This window comes from Terrapene carolina, unplaced genomic scaffold (assembly GCF_002925995.2).
Source record: "Terrapene carolina triunguis isolate 2854851 unplaced genomic scaffold, T_m_triunguis-2.0 Scaffold95, whole genome shotgun sequence".
Taxonomy (NCBI): Eukaryota; Metazoa; Chordata; order Testudines; family Emydidae; genus Terrapene; species Terrapene triunguis.
The window spans coordinates 52,092,756-52,105,190 of NW_020664446.1; the positions used below are offsets into that span (position 1 = coordinate 52,092,756).

The window sequence follows — 12,435 nt, forward strand, 5'->3', positions numbered from 1 at the left end:
GTGTGTGTGTGTGTGTGTGTGTGTGTGTGTGTGTGTGTGTGTGTGTGAGAGAGAGAGAGAGAGAGAGAATAGGTGAGTGAATATATTAGTGAGCAGATTAAAGTGGCACTGAATAACTGCATGGATGGGTAATATGTGAGTGGGTAGATGAATTTTTGAACAACTGGAGTACCATTGTATAAACAAAAATGACCAAAAACTTAGTTCATGTTTCTGCCCTAATGTAAGTGGACATAATTTTGCTGAAGTGAATAGGACTGAATTTAATCCACTGACAACAATAATCATGGGTAAAGGACAAGTTTCAGCACCCAGGGAAAATATAAGACCACCCAAGGTAACTTTTTCAAAAGTGATTTAGGTACCTAGGAACCTAAATCTTATTAAATGTCAATGAGACTTAAGCCATAAAAATGGGACTTAGCTACAAATGAAAATTTAACCTTCAGTCTTAGAAAGAGGAATGGGAAAGGTGTAAAAGAATTAGCAGTTGTAATGTACTAGAACAATAGCCTTTTAGAAATGGAGATCTGAGTTCCATGTGAGAACTGGCCAAAGGTTGAAATGATTTTGCTGGGAAAAGTATAATCCCTTAGTAGAAGCATAATGCTATCAACAGTTTTGTCCTCAAATCAATTTGTGACCTTTACTTAAAAGAAACCTAGGACTGGAGTATTTTTTATTTTAAATCCTGCCTTTATCACATGACAATTATTTTCATTCATTAACTCCATGCAAGCTACACAAACACAACACAAATTTAAAGTAAAACTGCACTATTAATCCATTCTTACCTTCCTGATGCCTTCAGAAGGGTTCGATACACAGTTATCTGCCCCATTATTTTTACTGATTGTCCTCCAAAGTTCAGCAAATGTGTTATCCTGCTCCAAAGGGTTTGTCCCTTTTGCTTTGAAGTATTCATAGACTGCTGAATCCCTGACAGTACCGTAAGACATATCCATTTGTTTGGACAGATCTTGAAATGTTCTGAAATTCAAGAGATGTTGAAATATTAGTGTTAACTGGTACAATAGAGAGATTTTATTAGTTAAATGATCTCCCTTTATGGCTGTCTTTAGAGAGAAACAAAACACCTACCATCAATCAGTCTCATTTGCATGTCTCTCTTTTATCATAAAAGGAACCCAAAGTGTAATTCAGCTGCACTGAAATCATACGAGGTTTAATTTTACCTGAGTTCTTTTAGTGAAGAGGTTTATTTGGAAGAGATAACATTCATTCTGATGCCCATCAACATATTGAAATCATGTTGCTATGCTTGTGCAAGAGCACAGAGCAATCAAGTTTTATTAAAGCATGTGGAAAACAATGTTTAAAGATATAGGTCAAAATCAGCTCTCATTTAAATCTGTGTAAATAGGGAGTAATTCCACTGAAATTAGTGGAGTTACTCTGGATTCACACCAGTGTACAATTGGGCCAAAAATCAATACACTAACTTTAAATGTATATAGAGCATTACATTCCAAATCTCAGCAGCCCCCAATCAAATAAACAATTTTCATATACCCACACACTGGGCCTAATTCTTATTTACGCTAAAGTTGCTTTATATCACTCTGACAGTGCAAAGGGGCCTTAAAGGGTATGTCTACACTGCAGCTGGAAGTGTGCCTCCCAGCTTAGGTAGGCAGATAAACACTATCTCCATTCGAGCAAGCTTGCTAAAAATAGTGGTAGGGACATTGTGGTACAGGTTAGCCTCCCAAGCACTAGTCTGCCCAACCCCCTGGGTCCGAGCTGAGGTGGTGAGCCCACGCCACAGCCTGTGCTGCAATAGCCACGTTATAATTTTTAGCATGCTAGTTCAAGCGGAGCTAGCATACATCTCTCTACCTAGGCTGGGAGGCACACTCCCAGCTGCAGTAGAAACATACCCTTAAACATAACCTCTTAATCCACTCTGGGTCATTCACTTTCCAGCCATGCAGAATATAATTTATATCCTTTTAAGGTCCCTTTTCACTGCCAGACAGGTGTAAAGCAACATTCAGGTCAGTGAGAATTAGGCCCACTATATGTAAAATATCCATACTATCCACTCAATTTACATTAGAGCAGGGACCATTCTACCTGTGCTTTATAAGCACTTGTCACAAGGTTCAGAGTGCAATCCAGACCAGTAAGGGGTTGTGTCACCACTTGTCCTGCAACCCAGGGTGCCTTATAGTTAAGGCTACGATTTAGTCACAGGTATTTTTGTAAAACTCGCCGACAGGTCATGGGCAATAAACAAAAATTCCCGGTCGTGACCTGTCCATGAATTATACTATAAATACCCCTGACTGAATCTTAAGGGGGTCACTGCTGTGAGGCAGGAGGCACACAGGGGGCACTTCTGAGGTGGGTGTCTGGAGGGATTGCTGCTGGGGTGGTGGGAGAGCCGGGGAGCCGCTGCTGGGGGGGTAGCCTGCGGGGCTGCTGATGGGGGGAGCCCGGGGCCACCCGAAAAGCAGCTGGTCCGGCTGGCCCCAGAGCCGCTCCAGCAGCAGCTGGTGCGGCTGATGCCCCAGCGGCTGGATACAGAGCCGCTCCAGCAGCAGCTGCTTAGGCGGTCCTGGAGTCAGCCACACTGGCTCCTGCAGAAGTCACAGAGGTCGCGGAAAGTCACTGAATCCGTGACTTCCATGACCTCCATGACAAACATGAAGCCCTACTTATAGTGCTTTGCTGCTGGAGGTCTTAGCCTGGGATGCTCACAGCCAGCCTACAAGCATACGGGTCACACATTGAGCGTCCGTGTGCTAGATAGCCCTGTACCAGCAGCCTGTTTACAGCCCCACTCTGGCTTCCACCAGTCTTGGCTACAACCAGCAAGGTGACCCCAACATGATCCTAGTGCAGAGTTTTCCCAAAACCATGTGCTCTGCAATATCCAGCCCTCTCCTGGATAGCACAGAGAAATAATAAGGTTTGTTTTTTTTCTTTTAAAGAGACCAAAGCACATCATAGCATATTAACTGGGGTAGATACACTCTTCCCCTCAAACACAGTTCTGCGTTGTTTTATAGTAAACATAAAACATATTTATTACTAGGACAGAGGTTGAGTGATGCCAAGTAAAAGAAACAGAAGCAGAGATGGTTACAAGCAAATAAAAGTGAAAACACATTTTTAAAAGTCTAAATCTTAATCTAGCAAGGTACAGGTTTTGCTCAAGGGGGTTTCTCTCACCAATCCACTTTCTTCTCAGCCAAGGCTGACTTTCATTCTGTCAGAATCCCAAAATAAACTTAGTGTCCATAGTACCTCTGGCTACAGACAGCGTGATGGGGTCCATCATACCCACATCTGGTTGTCTGCCAGCCCCTGATCAGGCAAACCCTTGTGTCATTCCTCCTGGGTTCCATGGGTGTGACTTGTCCCTCCTCTTCTATCTGAGCTGCCTGTGTTTCTCCTGGTCAGCAAACTTCCACTACTTCAGCTCTGCCTCCTCACTAACACCTGGCCTCCAGCTCTACCCACCTCTCCTCCACTAGCAGCTTTTTCCACTGTAGCCTCCACAGCTCTGGAGGCCATTGCTGCTGCTGCTTCTGGATCATATGGGGAACCATCTGCTTGGTCTTCTGCATGCTCTGTAGGAGAAAAAAGGACTCTTCTTCTTGCCACCTGGTTTGGCCTCTAGCTCCAATTTCTTCTGATTCGCTGCTGACAGACCTCACTATGCACCCAGCTCTTCTAACTTCTTCTTGGTGAGCTTAGCACCTGCTCCTTTGCTCCTCCTGCCTTTTCTGCTTATTACTCATCTTTCCTTTCCTTTCTTCTATTTCCAAAATAAACAGAACACAATCAAACTGTAGCCTTTCTTTGACTGTGCCCTTTCACTTGTGAATCACTTAAGCCTATTTCACCAATACTTAAACTGTAAATCTTAGTTAAATTAACAAGCTGTGTGTAAATCCTTTTTAGATTATACCAATTTCATGAGGTTCAGGGGTGCAATCCAGACCAGTAAGAGGTTGTGTCACCACTTGCCCTGCAATCACTTTGCTGCTGGAGCTCCCAGCCTGGGATGCTCCCAGCCAGCCTACAAGCACACAGGTCTCACCCGGAGTATCTGTGTGCTAGACTGTCCTGGTTCAGCAGCTCTGCCCCCAATAGCCTGTCTACAGCCCTACTCTGGCTTCCACAGCCTTGGCTACAACCAGCAAGGTGACTCCAACACACTCCCTGTCCAAAATTTCCCCCAAACCATGTGCCTGGAATTTTCCAGCCTCACCAGGATAGAGAAATAATAAGGTTCATTGCTCCTTTAAAGAGACAAAAGCACATTGTGACAGTGTACCCCATAAGGCTTTATGGGGGGGTGCTTATAAATGTATGTATGATATAACTGGAATAGGGTTTTGCTACATATGCCATGTAACATATCTATGTAAAGGTTATGATCTGCTGGTTATGTTCATCCTAGTTGTATGCAGGCACCATTTGTGTGTTCAAAGTTATGTATACTTGCTTGATTTCTAAGTATGCTTTGTGAGGCATTTGGTCAGCTTCTTTAGGAAGGAATTCGCAAGGTTAAGTACCCAATCAGGAAGCATTTGGGGAACAATGCATCTTGGAATGCTCCAATCCACATAAGAAGTCTTCCTGGAGACATACAAGATACCATGTGGATAATGGCTTCTGCCTGTAAAGACTGTGAGTCATGCATGGACATGTGACTTGCCCAGGTGACTCCAGAACTCCATCTTGGAGCTGGACTTTGCATAGGAGTGAGGAGGGGGGTTTCCACCCACAAGAGAAAGTCTATTTAAACCCGTGGGAGACCCCTCCATTTTGTCTTCAGCTGGCTAAAGAGAGAGCCTCCCCACACCCCAGGATAATTGGAAGAAACTGGAACAAAGGGGTGTGAGTGATTGCTGGACCCAGGCCAAAAGGAGATTAGTCTGTAAAAGGGAGCATTCTGGAACTGGTGAGGATCTTATCTGTATTCAGTGTTTGATTAGACATAGATTTGTGCATTTTATTTTATTTTGCTTGGTGACTTACTTTGTTCAGTCTGTTACTACTTGGAACCACTTAAACCCTACTTTCTGTATTTAATAAAATCACTTTTTACTTATTAATTAACTCAGAGTATGTATTAATACCTGGGGGAGCAAACAATTGTGCATATCTCTCTATCAGTGTTATAGAGAGCAAACAATTTATGAGTTTACCCTGCATAAGCTTTATACAGGGTAAAATGGATTTATTTGGGTTTAGACCCCATTGGGAGTTGGGCATCAGAGTGCTAAAGACAAGCACACTTCTGTGAGCTGTTTTCAGGTAAACCTGCAGCTTTGGGGCAAGTAATTCAGACCCTGGGTCATTGTTGGAGCAGATGGGAATGTCTGTCTCAGCAAGACAGGGTGCTAGAGTCCTGAGCTGGCAGGAAAACAGGAGCAGAGGTAGTTTTGGCGCATCAGGTGACAGTTCCCAGGGGGTTTCTGTGATCCAACCCATCACACACTACAGTTTATTAACTTAATTATGGTAAGTACACCCTTCCCTGAAAACACAGCACTAAGTTGGTTTATAGTAAAAACAAAACAAATGTATTAACAACAGGACATAGGCTGAGTGATACCAAGTAAAATAAACAGAAGCAAAGACGTTAAAAGCAAATAAAAGTGAAAAAAAAATGCATATAAAAGTCTAAATCTCAACTTAGCAAGGTACAGGTTTGGTCAAGATGGTTTCTCTCACCAATCATTATTCCCAGCCATGGCTGACTTTCCCTCAGTCAGGACCTTCCACAGAAGAACAAGATGCTGGCTTCCCTTGTCTTCCTAGGTGAAAGATCTTTGCCTAAGCAGGTTTCTCATCTACATTCAGTTTCCAGAGACTTCAACCCCTCCTTATTTGAAGGACCCATCTTTCTCAGCTTGCAAGAGCTTTAATCTCTTGTGTCTGTCTAGTGATGGATGCCAAAGACAGCTTCTGTCTTTGCTTATGTCTTCCAAAGTTCAATGACCTTGTTTCAAGAGGCAGGATGACCTCATGCTGTTTCCCTTCCTGTGGGCTTCCCATCCCTCTGCTGCTGTCTATGTAAATGCTGCTTCCCATTTTTTGGTCATCTTGCTTAACTTCTGTGGAGACAGGTAGATAGCTGCCTTCCCTCCTGATGGGGGAAAGCCTGTTTAACCCTTTGTTTGGTCTCTCAGACTGAAAAGCATAATATCAGTGAGTATTCATAATTCCTCATATAGTGTTAATACATATATTTCACAATGCTATTAATTACCAGTGTTATATGTTTTCATAAAAGACCTCACTCAATAAACTTTTATAATACAGTAATATTGTAGAAATCAGTAGAGTTAATTGCTTATCACTTGAGGTTCAGCTCCTCTGTCTTTATAGACCAGTAAACTTTTGGAATGTATTCTTTGAAAAGTAAAATCTAGCCCAAGCTTCTGTCTTCTGCCAAGTTTAGATGCCATGCTGTCTCCTCCTTCAATTGTTAGCTTGATTTACCTAATATTAAATGGACCTTCACTGTCTCTGTCTGATGTCCAGGCTGGTCAGAGAAGCAAATACACATTCCTTTGTCTAGGGAAGATCTGTTTCCCAAATATCTGCGCTAAAATACATTTTAGTCATCATTCTAGCATATATAATACGTACTACATGCATACATCACACAAGAATCAGTTTTCCAATAACATATTACATGACCTGTTTTAGCTAGAGATTATAACCATAGTGAGTAGTGATACACAGAATTGGTCAGGCCAGCTGAAACACATGCCCTGATACCAATGAGCCCCTTGCCCTCCAGCATTGGGATGCTCTTAGGGTCACACCTTCCCATTTACAAAACTGCAGGAGGGTTAGCCACTGGCTGAACCAGTGACAGCAGGTCAGATCCCTCTTTCCTGGACAAGGCATCTGCCACCATAATTTTGTTCCCCTTTATATAGAAGAAACCTGTTTTGTCACCTTTGTCTGTTGACAGTCTCTAGAACCTAATATTAGAGCGTATCAATAATTTCACCTACACAGTTGTTAAAAACATTTCACAGGTGACCTTAATGACCCGTGTATTAGATTTAAAATGATATATTATATGACACCTTTTCAGGAAATATAATGGCACCAAGTGTATGAGGTGTAGTGAGTATGTGAGGCCTGACAAGCATCGGCATAGTTGACACAGACTAATGAACCCCAAATGGGCCTCTGTGTCACAGCACAATTTATACCTTTTTTAACAACACACAACAAGGCACCCATCTGCTACTCTGGGTGTCTTCGACATTTTTTAAAACCAGGACACTAAAACAAACAGTAAACCTCCAGCAAAAGTCTCCCCTCAACATAACCCAATAAGTGGGCCTTTCCCCATCAAATCTCCACCCCTGCTCCCCCGCAAACAATCACTCCCACCAGCCTCCAATCTCTTAAGCAAAAAGCTAGGCCTTGCAGTGTGCCTTAAAGATCAACAATTCCACGCAATTGCAAACCAACAGCTGAAGCTAGATCCATTGCTGAAGACCCCCGATAGGAAATGCTCTACTGCCACCTTCCTATTTGTCATATTGAGAGGGATCCACTATTCATATCTAGGATGCTATATACAGTAGTTGAAATAGTACATAATTCTAACAATGATAAGTTCATATACACATAATGCTATATTGTATAGCTAGCCATGTAGAAAATATGTTGTGCAAGGCCACTACCTGCAGAGCTGTCTCCTCCAGAGTCCACATACAGCATTAGTGTATGGTCAGTGCTCGTTTTCATGGGTTATAGATGAAAGAAAACATACAATAATAAATTCAGTGAAGAGATCTTTCTAATTATTGTTCATTCATTATATCTAATTGCAGCAAGATGTTCTTTTGCTACAAGAGGTCTAAGGGTTGTTACTTTGCAATAATTTTCTTTTCATGAAAGTGGAGGTGGGGTATAATCTTTTGCACACTTTTTATTTTTCTCATTGTAGTATAAAAATAAATAAATCTTTGATGAATGGGGAGCATCAGAATGAATTACATAGTTGAGCCTAATATGGAACCGTTCTAAATTATTGCATGGCCAGCCACTAGAAAATGAATAGATACCTGTCACAGAGTGCCAATCCACTGCTTTCATCCAGTATATTTGAAATACTAATAGAGAGGAGGAAATTACCATTTATTCAGTGTGTTTCTAGTGGTCAGACAAGGAGGAAATGTCTTCACAGGACATGAGAGCAGTTCCACTATTTGAATTTTAATCCAGTTTATTTTTTTAACATTATTCACTATTCTTTACTTCAGATCTGCAACTCTTTCTTACAAAGAGCAGCTTCATATTACCAGCCCCCCACTCTATGAGCCAGCTATCTCAGTTTCCATCAGCTTATGATGTGCGCCAGTAGTTCTGTCTAGGTTCTTATATTTTCTTCATCACAGCAGTGTTTAAACACCAATCACTTCCACTCCATGATGTTTGATTTCTACAAATAGCCCTACTCCACCCCGGATACACACGTACGCATGCTCCAGTCTACTTGGATTTCCTTCAAACAGGTCCCTCCCCCTACAAGGCATCCATCATCTACCCCTACAAAGTCTTCAAGCTCTTAAGCTCCTTCAAGCATTTTAAGTGGTTTAAGCTCATAAATTGCTTTAGGGACTTGTATCAATTTAAGCTGTTAAGTAGCTTTAAGTATGATAACTTGTGAACAGCATGTGTGGACCTGGGATGAGTTTGGAGTTACACAAGAACCCCAAACCTGGTCTTATTTCAGTTGCTCTGTATTTAGGCAGGATATAATATTAACACCCTAACAACAGCTGGTGAGTAAAGAGACTAATGTACACAAAAAGAGTAAGAATATTAGTCTAGTCTTCTGGCATAATTATAACTCTAAACTGTATATTCTGGCCTGCCTAAATTGCCTCTGTAATTTCAGTTGGATAAGTTATTCTTCAAATACTATTCTAAACTATTATACATTACTGCTGGTCCTGTTAGGGCTTTTGTCAGCTCAACCATACGGACTTGGTTGCATTATAGTGATGAATTTTATGAATACATTATATTCATACACATATTCATACAGAACAGCTTTGACAAGTTTAGTTAATATTGCCTAACACTTTCCATTACAGATCCTTCCTTTCAGTTGCTTATAACTTTGGCATACTTCCACTGTTCAGGAATATTGTTTGAATGTTTGATCAGACAAGAGTTAGGCCAACCTTAGGAACAAGGTTAATGAAAAATTGATAGTTTTACCAATGTTACAACATTTATCTGGCCATTTTTAATAGCTCCACTGCCTCTGTTGTTTGGAATAGGATCTAGATATTTAGCATTCTACAGTCTTAAACTCAGAACGTGCCTTTTTTTCCCCCATGAAAATGTCCAAATCTGTCCAAGCTATAATCCACTGAAAATCAACATTTGTACATGCATAGTACATTTTTTTCAGCATTTGTCCTTCAATTTTCTGAACATACCAGTGCACTAATTTCAATAGGACTAATGATGAATCAGTGTGGCTTAAATGAATACATGATGTGGGTGGCATTAGTGGGGGAGATTCATGTTATGGATAAGGTCATCTTCTCTTGGATGGTATAAGTGAGAGAACCATCCATGACACAGACAAGCTAGTATTTGTGAAGGAACTACTCTTTCAAAATATAGACAACCAATATTCCAGAAATAGAATCTAACATCATGGAGAATAGCATTACAGTTTCTGCACTATGGTGGTTGAGTGTGAAATAAGGGAGATTAGGACAGATTTAGGGTATGTCTACATGGGAGTGTAAACCCAGGGTTAGTAAAACTCGAGTTAGCAGATCCTGGGTTTGTTAACCTAGGACTTGAGCATTGACACTCATTTATAACCCCAGGTTAGGAATTTTTGAACTCCGGGTTGCCACCAGGGGCTCCAGTGTCTACCTTGCATTATGGGGGCTCAAGTCCAACCACCCATATACCAGACTTCCTAGGGCCCTCCCAAAATGTGGCCAGTCTAGCTCTTTGTTCATGATTCAGTGTGAGAACACTTGACTATCCACCAAACTTGACTGTCCAGAGGACAAAGAAAGTCGGCCTGTGGAATTGTGGCTGACTCCAAGAGAACAACTCCAGTGGGGCTGTGTCTACACTGCAAAGTGATAGGGCTGGAAGCCAGAACATAGCTTGACTCTGGCTCAGGCCCTCCATCCCCATGGGGTTGTGGGACTGAGCCCTGGGTCAGTGTGATTTGTGTGTAAATGGAAGAGAAGTTAGGCTTGAGCCAGAGTGCAATCCCTGGTCTTATAGTGCAGTGTAAATATACCCATGGTTTCCTTCCTTTCTTTCTCCTACAAGTTTTCTGAAGAAGTCTTAGTTCAAACAAAATTGTGTGAATATACCTAGCCTTTCCTGATGTTTTCTAATAGTGCTGCATGCTTGTGTGTTTTCTTGATGTAGTCTGTAAATATCATTATAATTAAACCATTTGCTTTATTTATAAGTAGAAAATGAATGGCTACTTTAAAATCAGGAGGTTAGTTGTGGACCATAAGATTTGCCTTTGAAGCACATATTTAGCACTACAGGAAAGGAGAGGAAGGGCTGGGAAGCAGCCTCTAATAACAAATAGTCTCTAGTGTCAGTGCATTAGTGCAAAATATACAAGGTGAAATCATGGTCCATTGAAGTCAAAGGCAAGCTCACAGTATTCATCCAGATCTAGGCAAAACATGTAAGGAGCTTTGTACCAAAACATATGTAGCATAATAGGGATCCCAATGCAATTCAATCAGCTGAAAAAAAATCTTTTCATAATTTTATTTATAGAGTTAATAGGTTTTACAAATCACATCATCCTCCCCAGCCCGTAGTGTCATTACAATGTAGTAAAATGAGTTTGGAACATTTCCCACTACTCCTATGGCTCCATACATGGAATATTCCATCAGAGAATGGATCTCTGCTCCTTTATTCAAAATGGGGGTAGAGGTGGCAGTCACTTCTATGGCAGTGTTCTCCACCTCCTAGGGAGGTGATTCTGTGGGTCTGGAATCGATCTGGAAGGAGTAGCAGAGGAACCAAGCATGCTGTGAGGGAGAAGTAGATCACAGGTAGTGCCATAGGGACACATATATTTTCCCTTTTGGCCCACAGAGATTCTCTGGAAGAAACAATACAGACTAGGCTGGCTGTCTTTTCTGCAGTGCTCCACTTAGTGGACCCTGAGAACAGCCATGGCCAAGGCAAGTCCCTGGTAGCAATTTCATTGGAACCACATTGCCAGGGAGCCAATAGAGTACTGAAGGACGCAGCCAATATAGATAACCCTGGCTTTCTACCAATCCCTGAGCATCTACCTAGTTTGTGAGCAGGTCCTGTGGCATAACCTGCAAGGAGGCGGGAGGGTGAGATAATAACTCTACCCGTTTCCCAAATGGCATAATTAGGTAAGAATTACCTCCAAAATGAACTTTCTGGTGAAGACTTCCTCTCCTATAGATGCCCTGCATGTAGGCCATGGTATTTACCAAACAAATATTTATTGCTATATAAAGTAAAGAGTCCCTTGCATGAAATGTGTACTCTGTAACCTGAAGTGATGCTGAATATTCTCTTTGCAGCAGAAGAAAGAGGCCTACAGATTGTTAAGACTTGGACGATGCAAACAAAAGCTGTTATCACCCTATGCTTTGTATGATGAATTAATAGCCAGCACAGTGCAGCTTTCCCAGTACTTTCTCATAGCCTTTTATTTTAAACTTTAAAAACTAATCCCTGTTTGCTCAAATACCAGGCAATAAATCTTCCACTCCTAGTGAAAATCATGTTGCTCTAATCAAATTTCAGATTCTGATCAGATCTCAGGCTTGTTTCATTCTTTAATGCCAGCTGGTGTCACCACTCAGATTGTGTTTCCTTTTGCAAATAGCCATTAGTTGAACTCAGCTTCCTTAGTTGTCCACATTATATCTCACCACTCCAATGAGAAAGGTCCCATGCACTTAATACTGGAAAATATTTGCAACAAAAATCTACAGAAAAGCAGGATGGCCCCATTAACTGTACCGTCAAAGTTACTGGATCTCATAATCCATTAAGGGACTGCCTGTTAAGTGTGATTAAAATTAAAGCCAGTCAAGCAGCAAGAAACAACGTACTTTATTTACAATTATAAGACCAGAATTTTTAATTTGTAGATAAACATACCCATTATGTAGATATTAGGCAAGTATGCTGTAACCAATTGTTTTAAGTAGACATCTTTTTTGTTAATCAAAACAAAAATGTGTCTCAATCATTTCATAGTATCATAGAATATCAGGATTGGAAGGGACCTCAGGAGGTCATCTAGTCCAACCCCCAGCTCAAAGCAGGACCAATCCCCAGACAGATTTTTGCCCCAGATCCCTAAATGGCCCCCTCAAGGATTGAACTCACAACCCTGGGGTTAGCAGGCCAATG

General features: G+C 41.4%; 1 protein-coding gene across 1 annotated transcript in view; it reads right to left on the reverse strand.

Moving 5' to 3' along the window:
- Positions 1-12,435, reverse strand: part of GRID1 (glutamate ionotropic receptor delta type subunit 1) — an 800,331-nt gene that overhangs the window by 36,772 nt on the left and 751,124 nt on the right. Inside the window, exon 13 of the mRNA XM_024209390.2 lies at positions 795-990. Within this exon, the coding sequence (XP_024065158.1) occupies positions 795-990 (196 nt within the window). The remainder of the gene's footprint in view (positions 1-794; positions 991-12,435) is intronic.